The sequence below is a fragment of the Myotis daubentonii genome, chromosome 9, assembly GCF_963259705.1.
Source record: "Myotis daubentonii chromosome 9, mMyoDau2.1, whole genome shotgun sequence".
Classification (NCBI taxonomy): Eukaryota; Metazoa; Chordata; class Mammalia; order Chiroptera; family Vespertilionidae; genus Myotis; species Myotis daubentonii.
In genome coordinates, this window is record NC_081848.1 from 52,575,521 (window position 1) to 52,594,002 (window position 18,482).

The 18,482-nt window shown below is 47.9% G+C and overlaps 1 protein-coding gene across 3 annotated transcripts in view; it reads left to right on the top strand.

The window, feature by feature from the left end:
- SPON1 (spondin 1) overlaps window positions 1–18,482 on the top strand; it is a 258,257-nt gene that overhangs the window by 218,850 nt on the left and 20,925 nt on the right. For all 3 annotated transcript variants that reach the window (XM_059708972.1, XM_059708971.1, XM_059708973.1), the window contains exon 7: window positions 14,663–14,727. In XM_059708972.1, the coding sequence (XP_059564955.1) occupies window positions 14,663–14,727 (65 nt within the window). The remainder of the gene's footprint in view (window positions 1–14,662; window positions 14,728–18,482) is intronic.

Consider the following 18,482-nt stretch of genomic DNA (forward strand, 5'->3'; position numbering starts at 1 on the left):
GAGAACATCAAGGCTCAGAGTTAAGTAACATGTCTAAGGTTACACAATTAAGCCACAGAGCCTCTCAAACCCAAGCTCTTAATACTATGCCATTGAACTGGATAATTCCCCAACCTGAGTAAGGTATGGACTTCTTTTCAAGGGCATGTACAAGCTCACAAACCCCCAGGTTTGGGTTGTATTTTTACCATATTATTGTTTAAATATGTGCAAAGATAACTAGATGTTAACTCTTTATGCTTATAGCTCTCATCCTATCTAATAAAAGGCTAATACGCAAATCAACCAAACAGCAGAACGACAGGTCACTATGACCCGCACTGACCATCAGGGGTCAGACGCTCAACACAGGAGCCACCCCCTGGTGGTCTGTGCGTTCCCACAGGGGGAGCACTGCTCAGCCAGAATCCAGGCTCATGGCTGGCAAGTGCAGTGGCGGTGGTGGGAGCCTCTCCTGCCTCCACAGCAGCACTAATGCGGGGAGCAGATCTAAGCTGGCAGTCGGCCATCCCCTGAGGGCTCCCAGACTGTGAGAGGGCACAGGCCGGGCAGAGGGACCTCTCCGCCCCCCTCCCCCCGCCCTGCAAGTGCGCAAATTTTGTGCACTGGGCCTCTAGTATGACTATAAAAGCAAAATAGCAACAATAACACAAACAAAACTAAAAGCCTTTAAAATGCTCATTAGTAGCATTGTTTTAATGTGGTGGGTGATGCCAGGTCGCTGAAATAAGTGACTACTCACAACCTACATGCAACACTGACTGCCCGGACCCAGATCCTTCGGACTTTGGCAAACCTGTATGCCAGGGTCCCCGGGTCACTTCTCCCACTCCTCTCCCTGCCGTGGACACCACACATGTCATTCAGGCTTTACCCGGTAAGAATGCCATTGATTTGTTAATGCTGCCTCTCTTTTTTTCCACTCACTATAGCAGCTGGGTTCTCTGGGCAGCAGATTGAGTCAACATTAACTGCAGGAAGCTATCAGGGAGTGAATGCTCTTGGGAACCACACCTGTGAAAAGACAGGGGTGGAAGCAGAAACAGACAGGGGGAGAAGTTGAGCTGGGTTGCAGGCCCAAAGAAAGTCTCTGCCTATCCAATGGGCCCACCCCACTCGCCCATAATAAAGTTGTGCAGAGCAGCAATGGGATGTAAACACAAATGTATCCTGGCTGCTGAGACTGCCTGGCGTGCTTGCTTATATGCTCTTTGAGATCATCCATATTATACTTTTAATTGATTTTTTAAATTATCATCTATAGTAACAGAAGGGTAATATGCTAATTAGACTGGACATCTTCCAGACGTCATTCCGGATGTCCTTCCTGACGAAGCCAGGGCAGAAGAAAGCCAGCCCAGGTCCTGGGTGCTTGCAGGCGGCCAGAGGAGGGAAGCAGCCTGGGTCCTGGGTGCCGGAAGGAAGCCGGTGTGGGCAGCTGGGGGGAAGGAAGGCCTACTCTTGCACGAATGTTTGTGCACCAGGCCTCTAGTTTATATATAAAAGGCTAAGCAACTGTCCAACCGGCCGGTAGGTATGACACACACTGACCACCAGGGGGCAAATGCTCAATGCAGGAGCTGCCGAGCTGCGATGATTTGGCAGCGGTGGTTCTTGGGTTACGCACCCTGGAACCAGAGAGGAGGGAGCCTGATTCTAGGGTGCATCACCCGAGAACTGCCCTCTCACAATCCAGGACCCCTTGGGGGATGTCGGAAAACCAGTTTCAGCCTGATCCCTGTAGGCCAGGCCGAGGGACCCCACCTGCCAAGGGGACCCTGCTAACTCCACAGAGGCCCTTCAAGCCACGGCACTGCCCCAGGTGCAGCCAGATGGGGAGGGACCGTGGGAGGTTGGCTCCAGGACGTGTCCAGCCCATCTCACCCAATCCTGCCATACCCACCACCTTCTAATTACTAGTAATTGCCTTTCAATGTGCACGAATCCATGCACCAGGACACCAGTAAAGTATAAAATGTTTAAATTCCATAAAGAACTAAGAGACTTAACCATGAATTCACAGACCCCCAGAGTTCCTCAGACCTTACTCTGAGCAAGAAGAACATTAGGAGGCATCTGGTGAGCTCTGCTGTGGATTACTATAAAACCCTGTGATGTCTCCCTGGTGTGAAAATCACAAAGTTTTACAAATGCTTTTTTGGGTGACAGTAATAATAATTTCCAAATCCTCTCTTAATTCACATGTAACATTTGGGAATAGGAACTTCCATTTATTGAAGATTCATTCCATATATTCGGTCAAGCACCTACTATGAAATGGTCTGGTAGGAAAGAAATGTTAAGTGAACAAATAATAATGCAAAATGATTGAGGCCATAGGAAAGGATGGTTTGAGAATAGGGGGGCATCAAGAAGGTGTTACCAGATGCAGGAGGTGAGGGAAATGGGAAGATATTGGACAGAGGGTACAAAGTTTCAGTTATGCAGGATGAGTAAGTCTGGAGATCTGATGTACAGCATGGTGAGTATAGTTAATAATACTGATTGTATATGGGAAATTTGCTAAGAGAGTAGATTTCACCACACACATAAAAAAAGTCAACTATGTGGGGATCTCAATATGTTAATTAGCTTGGCTATGATATCATTTTACTATGTATATGTATATGTATATCAAAAAACCATGTTGTTCCCTAGCCGGCTTGGCTCAGTGGATAGAGCTTCAGCCTGTGGACTGAAGGGTCCCAGGTTTGATTCTGGCCAAGGGCACATGCCTGGGTTGCAGGCTAGATCCCCAGTAGGGGGCGTGTAGGAGGCAGCCGATCAATGATTCTCTCTCATCATTGATGTTTTTATCTCTCTCTCCTCCCTTCCTCTCCGAAATCAATAAAGAAATATATATATTTAAAAAACCATGTTGTACATCTTAAATATAGTAGTCCCCCCCCCTTATCTTTGTTTCACTTTCCACAGTTTCAATTACCCATCGTCAACCATGGTCCAAAAATGTTAAATAGAAAATTCCAGAAATAAGTAATTCATGTTTTCTATTGCATGCAGTTCTGAGTAGTGTGATGAAATCTAGTGCCATCCACTCCATCCCACCTGAGACGTAAATTGTCCCTTTGCCAAGTATATCCACTCTATACACTCCCCACCAGCCAGTCGCTTAGTAATCATATAGGTTATCAGATCTACTGTCATGGTATCTCAGTACTGTGTTCAAATAACCCTTATTTTACCTAATAATGGCCCCCAAACTACTAGAGTAGTGATGCTGACAGTTCTGATATGCCAAAGAGAAGCTGTAAAGTGCTTCCTTTAAGTGAAAAGTTGAGTATATACAATAAGATATTTTGAGACAGAGCACATTCACATAACTTTTACTATAGTATATTATTATAATTGTTCTTTTTACTATTAGTTATTGGCTAACCTCTTACTGTGCCTCGTTTATAAATTAAGCATTATCATAGGTATATATGTATAGGAAAAAACATAGTGTACATAAGGTTCAAAAGTATCCATGGTTTCAGGCATCCACTGGGGGTCTTAGAACATATCCCCAGAGATTAATGGACAAATGTATATAAATTTTTATTTAAAAAGAAGAAGAAGCCAGCATTTAGAGGAGGAATTGCTTAAGAAGAAAGAGATAAGGACATTCCAGGCAAAGGAACTCACAGCCTTGAGCCAACCTGGACATGACAGGTAATGTAGGAGATTTACGCTGAAAGGTAGGTTGGCAGAAGTGGGAGATCACAGTGAGAGAAGGCAGTGTGGAGTGATATAAATACATCTAAGTGATCATAGTTACCTTTCCATTACCATTCACCTTACATTACAGTATCTCCTTCAATCTTCACGTGTTATTATTAACCCACTAGAGCAGCGGTTCTCAACCTGTGGGTCACGACCCCTTTGGGGGGTCGAACAACCCTTTCACAGGGGTCGCCTAAGACCATCGGAAAGCACATACATAATTACATATTGTTTTTGTGATTAATCACTATGCTGTAATTATGTTCGATTTGTAACAATGAAAATACATCCTGCATATCAGATATTTATGTTATGATTCATAACAGTAGCAAAATTACAGGTATGAAGTAGCAACGAAAGTAATTTTATGGTTGGGGGTCACCACAACATGAGGAACTGTATTGAAGGGTCGCGGCATTAGGAAGGTTGAGAACCACTGCACTAGAGGACATATCCCGCAAGAGCAGGGACTGTCACCTTGTCCACTGCCCTATGCCCCGTGCCCAGTACAGCCGCTGACTGCACCCCTCCAAAAAAGGAGCTCAATAAGTATGTTTTACACATGAGGAATCCTTTCAGCGAGGATGAGTGACTTCCCCAAATTTACATAGCACATCAGTGGCTGAGCAGAGATTTGAACTTCAGCCTGCCTTACTCCACCACACTGCTCTTTAACTCCTGCTCCGTGGTGCCACAATAGTGACTAGAAGGGGGTTTTCACGTCGGGGAACCTGCTGTTACCAGGGGAAGCCCAGCAGAGGCTGGCCGTGTATGTGCGATCTTAAATCCCTGGTAGGGACATCCCTTTAGTGACAGCCAGCAACACAGTTTCTCCCATTACCTCGATGATAATCTGAGTATATGGGGTCTCAGGAATGAGAAGGGTTAAGCTTTTAAAGCTTATCAAGTTGTTCCTTTGCATTTAAATAGCTCCATTTAAGAAAGCAGCCTTTCTGGAACCTTATTTGAAGCTGCTGTGCAGCACACCGTAGGGTCTGCTTATTTCTCCCCCATCCAGGTCATTTAGAGCTTCATTACTTAATAATTTGTAAGCTTTTTCTGAAAATCAGTGGATGAAGGGAGATGATGAAGTGAAATATTATATTTAAGGACCCAGCAAAACAGGCTGACAGTATGATACCTGGGCCAGAAGCTTCTTAAGAGAGGAGAGGGAGATCTTAGTGTACAAATGAGTTCTCATTTCCTTTTGAAATTGCTTTTATTTTAAAGATAATGAAGCCTTCCCTACTCTCTTCTCTGTCTCCTCTCACTCCCAGGTACTATGTCCTGTGACTTTAACTACCACCTACTGTATATGCTGATGACTTTCAAATGCATGCCTCTAGCCCAGGGGTAGGCAAACTTTTTGACTTGAGGGCCACAATGGGTTCTTAAACTGGACCGGAGGGCCAGGGCCGGAACAAAAGCATGGATGGAGTGTTTGTGTGAACTAATATAAATTCAAAGTAAACATCATTACATAAAAGGGTACAGTCTTTTTTTTTTTTTTTTTTAGTTTTATTCATTTCAAATGGGCCGGATCCGGTCTCCTGGGCCGTAGTTTGCCCACGGCTGCCTAGCCTGATCTTGCTCTCGAACTCCAGCCTCAGATCTCCAACTGCCTACGTGATACCTCCCCTTGGAGTCAGCCTGAACCCTTTTTTGTTTGACACCCCACATCCAATCCATCAACAGATCTTGTTGCTTCTCCCTTTAAAATAATGTCTTGACCCTGACCTGTGTGGCTCAGTTGGTCAGAGTGGCATCCGGTAATATATTGAAAGATCTCAGGTTCCATTCCCAGTCAGGGCACATGCCCAGGTTGTGGGTTCAAACCCCAGTTGGGACGCATGAAGGAGGCAGCCAGCTGATCTCTCTCTCTCTCTTTCTTTCTCTCTCTCTTCCTCTCTCCCTCCCTCCTCCTCCCCTCCCTCCCTGTCTCTGAAATCAATAAACATGTCTTCAGGTGAGGATAACAAATAATAATAATGTCTTGTATCCAACATCACCTCACCCTCCCTATTGCTCTCTCCAGGTCCAGTCCCTCCCTCCTCCCGCTGGCCCTGTGACGGTGTCCTCCTCCCCTCCCCCACAGTTAGCAGAATCACTCAACACGTGAGTCAGGCCACAGCACTGCTGCTCACCAACCTTTCAGCAGCATCCCCATCCCAGAGAACTTGCAAAAAGTGCCCCTAAGGCCCCCTGGGAGGGCAGCCAAGGCCGGAGGCTTCCTCTAGCTTGTCATTAATTAATTGTTTAATTAACTAATCCATTATTCATCCCTTAATCATTCCCTGCATACCTCCCCAAGCCAGGCCGGCGCTGGGGACACAGGGAGGACACAGCCCAAGCCCTGCTCTAACACACGCTTCCAGACTGGACAGGAGGTGTCCTCAGAGGAAGGTGGGGAAGGGAGACAGGGAAGAGGAGCGAGGGGTGTGGAAGGTTGTGCCTTTAAGACCACCGGAGACTGGGCAGGATTGGGGCACTGCCCTTACAGGTTGCCTCAGGCACCTTCAGCCAGAGCCTTTCCAGGCCCCCGGGGCTCCTAGCAGCCAGGCCTGTTTGAAAGCAGCCCCTGCTTCGCCCCCTCTCTCCTGGGTGATGGCAGAGTCTCACCTGTTCTGGCCCCTTTCCTACTTCCCTGCCTGGCCCTGGCACTAATGTTTTCCTAATTGCTGGACACAGAGAAGGAGGAGGGGAGAAGGGCCTGGGAAGTCAGTCATGAGAGCTGGCGGGACAGGAGAGATGGACATGCCCCACTGACCTGTTCAGCTCCCTGCATAACTCAGAGGAGATGTGGGCTTTCATGAGCATTAGGAAGGACACATTGAAAATCCAGAAAATGAGGTTAAGCCCGGGATTGGCAGTTTGGTCACCGAAGGCTGAGCTAAATCGATGCCTGTGGCTAATAGAGGGGTATGGAAGGACGGCCTCTCGCTCAGGTCAGGGAGTGATGGCGCGCTCAGAGCTCTCCGCCTGCCACAGACCGACAGCCGGGTGGAGGGCAGTGGGCGCTCTGATGGGCCCTGTCCCTCGCGCTTAGGAAATGCCAAGCTGCTTTCACAAAACTGCCTCTCAGGAAGATTGTTATCTACAAGCATTATGCAATTTCCCATCGGAATTACAGGCTGTGTTTGGAAAGAAATTGGATTTGAAATGCTTCTGTGCAACCACATCACCTTCTTGTGGATCTGTGAATGGGCTTCAGATACCTTCTCTGGCTTCCAAATAGCTGATGAGACAGCCGCTTCCCAGGGGACCAGGCAAGCTATGGGCACTTCCAAACAGCCAACCCCGGTTTCCGGGCGTTTCTGGGGGCCGACTCAGAACCTGGGAGCTCCGACCACGGTTCCTAAAGTGACCTCTGTGTCCTGCCCCTCCCCCGTCCCTCTCCCACCTGCAGTCCCAGCAGAGTGTTCTGGCTGGCGCTCTCCTCCTGCTGGTCCAGTGCCCACCACCTCCACAGCCAGGTTTCCTGTGTCACCTCGCACAGCTCCGGCTCCACCCTAGGCTGAGGGGGTGCTGGTGGATTGGGACTCAGAGGACACTGGCCCCTTCCTCATCACAGCCTCTCGTCCATTCAGCACGCATTCACTGAGCATGCTCAGAGCATGGTTCTGAACGCTGATAGTACAGCAGTGAGCAAAACAGACCCTATCTTCATGGAGAGACAGATGACAAAAAGTAAATTCTAGTAAGTGGCCCGGCCAGCATGGCTCAGCGGTTGAGCGTCAACCTACAAACCAGGAGGTCACAGTTCCATTCCTGGAGCTCGGAGGAAGGTGAGGAAAGAGGCAGAGAGATCAGCCAGGCAACAACTGCAATGAGTGATGATGGTGGGTTGGACCAGGATGGTGGCCGAGCAGGTGACGAAAAGTCATTGGCTCATAAAGACGATTTAGAAGTGGAGATGACAGGATGTGCTGACGGATCAGATGTATACTAGGAGAGAAAGAAGCATCCAGGATGAGAAACTGGAAGGATGGCTTTGCCATTTCATGGAGGAGAAGCGGGGAGGCCAGGTTTGGGGAGGGGACGATCAGGAGTAGGATTTCAGACACGTTGAGCTTGAGATGCCAATTGGACATCAGATGAAGACGTTTGACCGTTGATAGCAAGCCCGGAGCTCAGAGCCAGGCTGAGGTAGAAGATTTACTTCAGTGGGCAGCAGTGTACATTTAGCTAGTATTTCAGAGCGTGGGACAAGATGACATCACCAAGGCCGTGTGGACAGAAAAGAGAAGAGGACCAAAGGCTTGAACCCGGGGCGCTTCAGTGTTTGGAGGAAGGCGAAGAAGGGCCAGCAAAGGAGACTGGGAAGGGGAGGCCGGTGAGGCAAATGAGGAGGCAGCAAGTGCCAGAGCCAGGCAGACCAAGCTTCAGGCAGAGGGAGTGGCCAGCTGTGTCAAGAGCTATGGAGGCGTCATAGAAGCTAAGAGCTGGGCGTTGCCCATTGGCCGTGGAAAGCTCATGGGTGCCCATGACCAGAGCAGTTTCAGAGGAGAGAGGTGAGTCTCAGTTACTTCATCTGAGAAATGGGACCATTTGCCTGCTTACCTCAGAGGATGACAGTGGAAACCAATGAGACCAGGGGCAAACTATAAAGCACCAAGAAATATGAGGTGTCTGTTTTTATTTATGACCCCATAAACCCAGAGGCTGTTGAAATGATGGGAGGGACCGTTGGGCACAATTGACTTTAAAGATGCTTATAGCTCCATTATCACCTCATGAAATGGCTCATTTCCTGCTGCTCATCCCCAGGACACTCACAGAGGGATGACTTTCCACTTTCCTTCAGAGGTGGAAGCCATCAGAATAAATGTTATGGGTGGTAAGTGGGGATTCTGGGAAAGAGTAGAAGCAAAAGAAAAAAAAAATGAGGCCAAAAACTGCTCATTCGGGTCTTAACACAGAATGATGAACGCTGCCCTCCCAGAGGAAACCTGGTGACCCTGGGAGAAAAACTGTCAGCCAGGGGCAGCCACACTCTTGCTGGGGGAAAAACACACACACACACACACACACACACACACACACACACACACAAAACAAGCAAAATGGGGGAGGAATGAGAGGGAGATAGAGAGGAAGAATAGTCAGGGGAGGCGGGAAGAGCATGAGTTTTGGAGTCAGACACTTCTGTATTGGAATCATGATTCCTGGTGATTTTCAACAAGTCATGTGACTTCTCTGAACCTCAGTTTCCTCATCTGCAAAATGGGATCATAGCTATTCCCCAAAGGTTTTCATACGAAACAAGCTGATGACTGCACAAAGATGCACGATGGGGCAGGGCTGTCTGTGCGCATGCACGGGTATCACTGCATTTTGTGTCATTGGATTTCCCCGTCTTTGGTATTTGGTAGCCAACAGTTTCTCCCCAACTCAAGGCCGCTGTGCTACCCCCCAACTTCTTCAAAACCTGGGCAGCACTAACGTTGACGGTCTTGTGAACACTGACAATCCTCCGAGTGTGGCTGCAATGTTCAGCTCTCAGATATGCTCCCACAGGCACAGAGGCATGGGCCAGCGCTGGGCCTGACCTTTCACCCGGACCCCTGCACCGCAGCTTCCCCACTCCTAGCTGCCCTCTGCTGGGGTTCCCAGGGCCATGGGTGTGGTCTCCCTGGGAACCCAGGCTGAGGTTTAAACTCTGCCATTGACTGTGTAACTAATTTGGCCAAATAAATGCTTTTCTGAACATTAAAAAGTCTATGCCTACCTTGAAATGTGTAGTAAAGATTAAATAAGATACTATGTGAAGGTAATTAGCAAGGGGCCTAGCACAGAAAAACAATAGATCACTGTTATTGTTGTTTCTCCCTGTTTCAGTTGCTTTCCCTGTCTCATTATGGATAGCGTCCATTTCTCTTCCTGGAGGGGAGGAGGCAGCGTGGGTGGGTGGCTCAGACTGCAGGTGTGGGGCAGGACCTGCGATGGTGGGAGAGCCCTCAGGGCCTCCCGGAGCCAAGGGGCCTTAGGATGAGGAACAGGTGTGGTTCAGGACTAGAAGATGAAGGCAGAAGGGCAGGACCCAGGAAAATGCCTGCAGAAGAGACGGTGAGGAGCAAGGCAGTGAGGGCATGGGAGGGTCCGTGTGGGGTAAGGTTGGTTCAAACGCCAGCCCCAGCCCTGACCCCCTCTAATTCACATTCTTGCTGTCTGCTCTGCTCAGTTTTGGCATCTCCTGATACCAATGTGATTTCTGCCTCCAACCAGGCCCAAGCCTGTCTTCGCTCCACATGAACCCTCCCTCCTCTGGATCTGACCTCAGCCCCTGGCCTTTGTGGGGGCCGTGCGATTCCCACTTGGTCCCAGTAACTAAGAAGTCCGAGTATGGCTGTCACATCTTCCCAATATGTTTATCAAAAGCAAAATGAAAGCACTTGTCCCTGTGAAGATGGACACGAGTGACCTGTAGTTTTTTGGGGGGGTTTTAATTTTAATGGGCATATCTCTGGAAAACTGCTAACGTCATGCAAATGAGGCATGAACTGTGAATGCCTTGAAACACTTTGTTTGAAAGGGGTCCTAGGAGACATGTGTGAGGGCTCTAAGGATCGTTGAAAGATCCTTTCTGTGCCTTAGAGACTTGTGAAAATGGCTTTTCATTTACATCTGAAGTTTGGATGGCTTGCTCTGAATGTTAAATCCTCCATTCTTTAAAATGTAAAACGCCTAGTGCCCAAGTGGCCCCATCCAGGGCTCACCGAGTCATGGAAACGTCCAGTCATTTGCTCCCTGAGTTTCTGCGTTCTCCTGGGGCTCTGTCGGTTTGTAGATGCAACTGTGCACCCCACTTTCTGTACTCAGGCAGTGCAAATCGATTCTAATACCAGCTTGGCCAGAATGTAAATAAGAATGAGAACAGCAGCTAATACTTGTGCTGATAGAGGCACTGTATTAGCACACTTTCTGTTATTTAATCCCCCTAACAATCCAATGCCGTAGATACTCTTGTTAACCCCATTTCACAGGTGAGAAAACTGAGAGGTCAAGAGACTTGCCAAAGGACATGGAACTAGTAAATGGTGAAATCAGGATTTGAACTCAGGTACGACTCCTGAGCTTGGGCTCCCAGCCATACTACATGCCTGCCTTCTGGATGAGTCAATACTAATGAGAATGATAGTATCCGGTGTGTCCAAGGGTGTGACGACATGGGCACATACACATTCTTGCTAGAGTATAAAATAGTACAGGCATTTAAGGACAAATTGGTAGACTCTGCCAAAATTTTCAATGTGCTTCATCTTTTAATCATTCCTGGGAATCTATGACACAGGAACCCTTGGGTTTGCAAAGACAGAAATACATGCCCAAATGTTCATCATAGTATCATTTATGGCAACAATTAAATATCTGCCATGTTGGTTAAAAAACATGCAAGAACATCCATGCTATGGAATTCTACACGTCTACAGAGTAAATGATATGGCTTTGCTTCTTCAGAAATTTACTCATCACCCGTCCATCGCATTTAGATGTGGCCATGAGCACGCCAGGCACTCTCCAATCCCGTAGGACTTCGGTTCTGCTGGAGAATTTTGATGCAGCAACAAAAATATTTCGCTTTTAAAATGAATGTTGCAGAAGGCTCGTGCGTTCCTGGTTCATTGGATGACACGAATGATCGCAAACAAGGAACAATAAGCAGTTGATCCTGCAGATGGTGTGGAACCACCAGATGAAACAAATTCCAGCAGCAAGCTGTTCTAATGCCCACACGCGCGGACCCACCATCCTCCGGGCCTCCATAGCTCTGAAAACTAGACAGAATTTCATCACCATAAATAAACACTAATGATGGGTCCAAACAATTTTTGTTGAGTTATTCTGCAAAAAACAAAATCAATATGTCATTAGTTCGGACTTGAAAACCAAGATTGAATTGCAATGCAAAGCCATCAGAACTTCACGCACACTGATTTATTTTTTTCTTTTTAGTAAAGCATTTTTTCGAGGGCAAAATGATCATCATCAGACAGTATCTCATCTCCTGGATTTCTTTTTCATTAGTCTTGACCAAGCTTACCATAATTTGAAGATCTTCAATGTCTTAAAAATCAACAAAAGGAGAGCTACGATGCTGTAGTTACTGACAATGAAAGATTCCCATGATGTAATATTAAGGGAAAATATAAAAATCATGGTGCAGAATAAAATATTCAGTATGAAAGCTGTATCTAATATATGCACACACACACACACACAGTTGCATATGCGTAGTAGAAGGCCTGGAATGATACCCCAAACTGTAACATTCTGGAGAAGGAGGCAGAAGGCAGGGTAATGCTAAAGTGGAAAGAGCTCAACATTTACATTGTGTGCTTCTGTGGTGCTAATTTTGTCTACAATAAGCATGGATTACTCTGGAATTAAAAATCTAAAAATGCCCTAGCCAGTTTGGCTCAGTGGATAGAGCATCGGCCTGCAGACTGAAAGGTCCCGGGTTTGATTCCGGGCACTTGCTTGGGTTGCAGGCTCGATCCCCAGTAGGAGACATGCAGGAGGCAGCCGATCAATGATTCTCTCTCATCATTGATGTTTCTATCTCTCTCTCCCTCTCCCTTCCTCTCTGAAATCAATAAAAATATATTTGAAAGAAAATCAAAAAAAGTATACCAGGAATTTAAAAATTATCATGGACGTTGTGGGGAGCTGCTGAAGGGTTTAGGCAAGGAATGGATAGGTTGGGGGAGGGTGGGTTGAGGGAAAGCAAGAAGATACAGGAGACTAAGAGACCAGTGAGGAGACTGTGGAGGGGTTCACAGTCGGTGAACACAGTGGGTCTTGGGGTCTGACCGCTGTGAAGGGGTGGGAGACGGAGGAATGCTGGCGACGCCTGGTGTCTGGTTCAGGCAGCGGGTGGATGTGCCTTTAGCCCAGATGGCGCCGGCTGGAGGAGGAGCAGGACTCCGGGGTCAGATGAAGAGTTCAGTGTGGGACGTGGAATCTATGAGATGACCATAGGAAAACCAGGTCATGGGAGACCCAGCGCTGGCATTCGGAAGATAGGTTAGGTCTCACAAGTGACTTCATGATAAGCAGCTTCTCTCAGTTATTCAACAGATATTTATTAGGAATGAATCAGGGAGACATTCTCAACAAATAAGAATCTCTCATGAGAAGTGTAAACCTCCCATGACTTAGACATACTCTCCCTGAAGATGTGTGAATGTGGGGTGTTTATGCACCCAGTGAATCTTTCCTCTGATTAAAAGAGGGAACCCCAGGGAGGCCTGAGCTCAGGAAGAGGCTGCAAGGTTCCCTGGGGTGGCAGTGGATGGGGTGCCTCTGTGGCTTGTCCCTGTAGTGCCCGGGCCAACCTGGATCTGGCTGATCTCCTTTTTCTCATGGGCCCACCACCCACCCACTCCTTCCTGGGCTGCAGGCAAGGTGTCCAGATCAAAGGCTTTTTCTAATCTTTGGGCCTGATCCTGGAGACACCTCTGACCTCCTCCCAGTTTCCTCAGGGCAGTGGGATTTTCTGGGCAAGGTACCGAACTAAGAAGAAATCCACCAACTCATTCCAAATATGTTCTAGGCACCCACAGCCAGGCATGGCTCTAAGAACTGGGGCAGCGAAACCTATATAATTTTATTAACCAATATCACCCCAATAAATTTAATAAAGTGAAAAAATTAAAAAAAAAAAAAAAAAAAGAACTGGGGCAGCCCAGCTGGTGTGGCTCAGCAGTTGAGTGCCAACCTATGAACCAGGAGATCATGGTTCGACTCCCAGTCAGGGCACATGCCCAGGTTGTGGGCTCAATCCCCAGTAGGGGGTGTGCAGGAGGCAGCCAATCAATGATTCCCTCTCATCATTGCTGTTTCTATCTCTCTCCCTCTTCTTTCCTCTCTGAAATCAATAAAAAAATATTTTTTAAAAAAACAACTGGGGCAGAGCTGTGAGCCAACCAAGCAAGTCTCTGCCCTCCTGGAGCTCAGGGACCTGTTCAGTCAACAACAAAACTCTTGCTTCCCCAGCTGGTGACATCCTGGGCTTTTCGGTGTGCAATGGGCAGTGGTGTCTGAACACTGCTGAGCCCAGGCCAGAGGAAGGGGCGGTAGATCCAGAACCAGCTGAATCCACTCTGGGGAACATCCCCAGCCAAAGCCAAATTTGGACTATAGCAGTATTAAGCCTTGAAAAGAGTGTGATACCCCCTCACTCCCAGTGTATAATTGAAAATACAAACACAAACAAATCTCAGAGTTTAGCAAGATCAGCAAAGTTCTGATCCTTCCCCTGGTCCCCCCACCCCCCATGATGACTTAATGCTTGCCTTCAAAATGCTAACCGTTAAGTTCTTCCTCAAAAAATATTTTAGGTCCTTAGATGTTAAAGGTGCTCTACACACTGTCCAAAGCAAAATGGAGCATAATATCATGAGTGGCACAGGGGTGTGGGCCCCCAGCTTTATTCTGGCTTCCTCAACCCAAGGAGTTTAATCTGGTGCCTGAGTCTCAACAGCAGGAAAGGCCTTGGGTGTGGCAATTGTTGGGGCCAGTTGTTGGCTGCATTGCAGCTCCTGCTACAGTCCAGGCCCCAGTCAGTATCTGGGCAGAGCACACAGTCTTCCCTCCAGGCTAGACACAATATGGAAGTCTGGCCATCCAAGGAGGAGTCCAGGTCAGAGCCTGGCTCCAGGGGGGAAGAAATGGGCTGAGCTGCAAACCAAAGGTGTGGCTCAGTGGACCCATTGGTGCCCACGATGCACCAGGCACACTGGACATGCAGCCCCACCTCCTGGGATTACCAGGGTTCCAGGGCTTGCCCACCCTGGGGCTGGATGGCTCCCACACCTGGGCAGGTAGAGCCTCAATAGCAGGTAAGTGAGGGGCGGTAGACAGTATGACCATGTCAAAGCCCTTTTGTTCCCATGAGCCCAGCTCTCCTCACTAGGTGTCTGTGGTTTGTTTTTTGCAGAGCGATGAGGTCCTCACCGTCATCAAAGCCAAAGCTCAGTGGCCAGCCTGGCAGCCTCTCAACGTGTAAGTAACAGACAGACCCTGGCTCTGCCCTGCCCCTGTCCTGGCCTTGTCCTCAGAGCCACCCACCTAACGGCCACCCCATGCCAATTGGGTCATTAAAGTCAGCAACACCTCTTAGATGGACAGACAGGTGAGGTGCAGTATCACAGGTGCCCCTATCTTCTCAGGGGTGCAGGCTTGGCCTCTGTTTCCTCCAATGGCTCAAATACTGCAGAGGAATCAACTCAGAATAAGGGTTAACCAGTAGGTATTCACTTATGTTCTCAGCCACAAATACGTGTGCTCACTCTAAGCAAATCTGCCTCATAGGAAGCCAGGTTTACCCTAGGTTCCACTCTCAGTCTCCATCTTTTCTGTCTATTCTATCTCTTGGAGATTTCACTCTCCCATGCATTCGGTATGCTGATGGCTCCCAAAACTACCACTCCCCCAGGCAGGTATGTAGGTAGGAAGCTAAATCCATCCATCAATTTCTTGGACACCTCTCAGTGGATGGCCCACATGGACCTTGAATTCATCATATCCAAAATTGAGCCTGGTTGGTGTGGCTCAGTGGTCCAGCATCGACCTATGAATCAAGAGGTCATGGTTTGATTCCTGGTCAGGGCACATGCCTGCATTGCGGGCTCAATCCCTAGTTGGGGGCGTGCAGGAGGCAGCTGATCAAGGATTCTCTCTCATCAGTGATGTTTCTATCTCTCTCTCCCTCTCCCTTCCTCTCTGAAATCAATAAAAAATATTTTTTACAAAAAACAAAATAGAACCCATCAGTGATTCCTATTGGTGCTTCCTTCTGAGTATCTCACAAATCAGTCCTCACCTGGCCATTCTCCCACCATTGGTTTCTCACTTGGTCTACTCCAATTCTCCCCTCTTCTACGGCTCCCCCATCAGATCCCTCATCCACACTGTTACCAGAGTGATCTTTAAGAATTCAAGTCTGATTCCCTGACTCAGAATCCCTCCGTGACCTCCAGGATCAAGTCTGCGCTCCTCAGTTCACCTGAGAGGACACAGAGAGCATCACACGCTTCAGCCCCTGCCTCCTTTTTGGGGGGGCTCATGTCTTACTGCTCCCTACTCTGCACCTCACTGCGGCCACCCTGAATCCCATGAAATTCTTTGAACAAGGCTTGATATCACTTATCCTTTATGGATACAAAGTCTGGAGCAGACAAAGTTCCCAGTCAAGCACCAGAAAATGGTTTATGAGAATGGCTTGGCTAGCCCCTCTGTGGAGCAGTCTGCTTCCACTAACGATGACATTGATGAAGATGGCAACAACATGGGGGATGTGTGAGATACTCAGTGGGAGAAAAGGCAAACACAAAATGGTAGGAAAGGAAGTACAAGAAAGACTCCAGCAGGAGCGGAGGGAGGAGGAGCACTCACACATGACCAGCTGGTGGCAGGGAAACTGTTGCCAGGCGCCTGGTGCCCACCTGTTTAACCATTCAGGAAACTAATGGCTCATCCCCTACTATGCGCCAGCCCTATACACAGTCCCCACCCTTTGGAATGGCCAGCCAAGAGGGAGACAGACAATACACAGAGTTCTACCACTCCAAGTCTGCTCTGCGCAAGTCCAAGTAGCCTCATATGCACAGAATATGAATACTATGGCACTGTGGTAGCCTTGTGCATTCCAGAGGATAAGTGTCATGGTGAGAATACGAGTGGCTCTGGGAACCCAGAGAAGGAGCCCACACCAGCCCAGGTCAGAGAGAGGTCATGAAGTCTTTGTGCTGGAGGCGCCAAGGGGCTGAGTCTGGAAGGCTGCTCCTAGCCCTGGAGTGGCCCCAGTTGGTGGGACTGAGGCCCTGAGTGGAGGCCTGAAGACAGCTGACCAAGGGCAGCCCAGCTGGATGCATGGAGGCTTCTTCTAGCTTGCTGTGACCTCCAAGCCTTGCTCTGGATCGCCTCTGAGGAAGCTGAGACCAGAGTAAGCTAGCCCTTAAACAACAGGGGTTAGGAGTGCCAACCCTCACACAGCTGAGAGTCCACATATAACTTTTGACTCCCCCAAAACTTACCTACTAATAGCCTTCTGTTGACCAGAAGCCTTACCGTTAACATAACAGTCAATTGCCACATAGTTACATGCTTTATTTATTGTACACCATATTCTTACAATAAAGTCAGTTAGAAAAAGGAAAAATGTTATTAAGAAAATCATCAAGAAGAGAAAATATATGTCATATAGGACTGTATGTATTTATTGAAAAAAATTCCCCATATATAGGGTAAAAGTAGGCTTATGGTTGTGAGTACATGAAAAACTAAGCTTATTCCTGTATTATTATTGACTATTGTGTTATTTTCCATAGGAACAACGGTAAACCTACTTTGCCCCACCCTGTTAAGTGGACCCGGGCACTTGTTATTCAAGGGTCACCTGTAGTTGAAAACCTGCCCAGGCTTGGAAGTGCCTTTCCGTCAAGAAGCAATAGCAAGCCCTAGCCGGCTTGGCTCAGTGGATAGAGCATCTGCCTGCGGACTGAAGGGTCCCAGGTTCGATTCCAGCCTAGGGCACATGCCTGGGTTGTGGGCTCGATCCCCAGCAGGGGGTGTGCAGGAGGCAGCCGATCAATGATTCTCTCTCATCATTGATGTTTCTATCTCTCTCTCTTTCTCCCTTCCTCTCTGAAATCAATAAAGAACTATATTAAAAAAAAGAAGAAGAAGAAGAAGCAATAGCAGCAGTGCCTGCTGCCCTGTGCTCTCGACTAGTTGGCGGGCATTTGCCTGTCTCATGCTATCCCACCAAACAACACTGATGTGAATTCACAAAAGCCCTCAGCCCTCTTTGCATAATTCACATCAATCAGAAAACATGGCCACTCTGAATCCTGTTTGCTCAGGCTCTCTCCTCAGCTCCCCCCAGCTCCCAGGCTCCCAGAACCTAGATGCAAAGAGTTCCTCACCTCTGGTTCTCTGAACAGGCAGGGGCTCAAAGCCAGGAAGGGGCTGGGGACATCTGGGCCACAGAGTTTGTGGATGACAAATTACCCCAGTTAGGAAACCTTACATCATTTTCCCTTAAGGAGCCTGGGTTTAGAAAGATGTAAACTGTAAAGCAAGATGGTTCAGGAGGGAAAGAGGAAAGAAGGAAGAAGGGAGAGAAGAAAGGAAGCGGAGAGAAATCCTTTCACCCTGAGCACCTACTATTTGCCAGATACCCTACGGGGCACTTACTTTCCTTATCCCACATAATCCTTGCACTAACCCCATAATAAACCCCGAAAGGATTATGACCCTCACTTTACAGATGATGGGACTGAGGCTCAGAGGTGGTATGACAGGTCCATCCTCAGCATCCAGCTCCATCAGTGGAGGAGCTGGAATTCAAACAGTATCCAGCTGGCTCCAGTGCCTACGCTCTCACTACAATTAAGTAACCATTCATTATCCATTTCTTTTTTTTTTTAAATATATTTTATTGATTTTTTACAGAGAGGAAGGGAGAGAGATAGAGAGCTAGAAACATCGATGAGAGAGAAACATCGATCAGCTGCCTCCTGCACATCTCCCACTGGGGATGTGCCCGCAACCCAGGTACATGCCCTTGACAGGAATCAAACCTGGGACCCTTCAGTCCGCAGGCCGACGCTCTATCCACTGAGCCAAACCAGTTTTGGCTCATTATCCATTTCTTAATCAACCAAAACATATAGGTCAATTGGACTTCTGAGCAGCGTGAAATAGCAGTGTGACCACCAAATTGTCTTACTCCCACCAAAAACATACAAACAAAC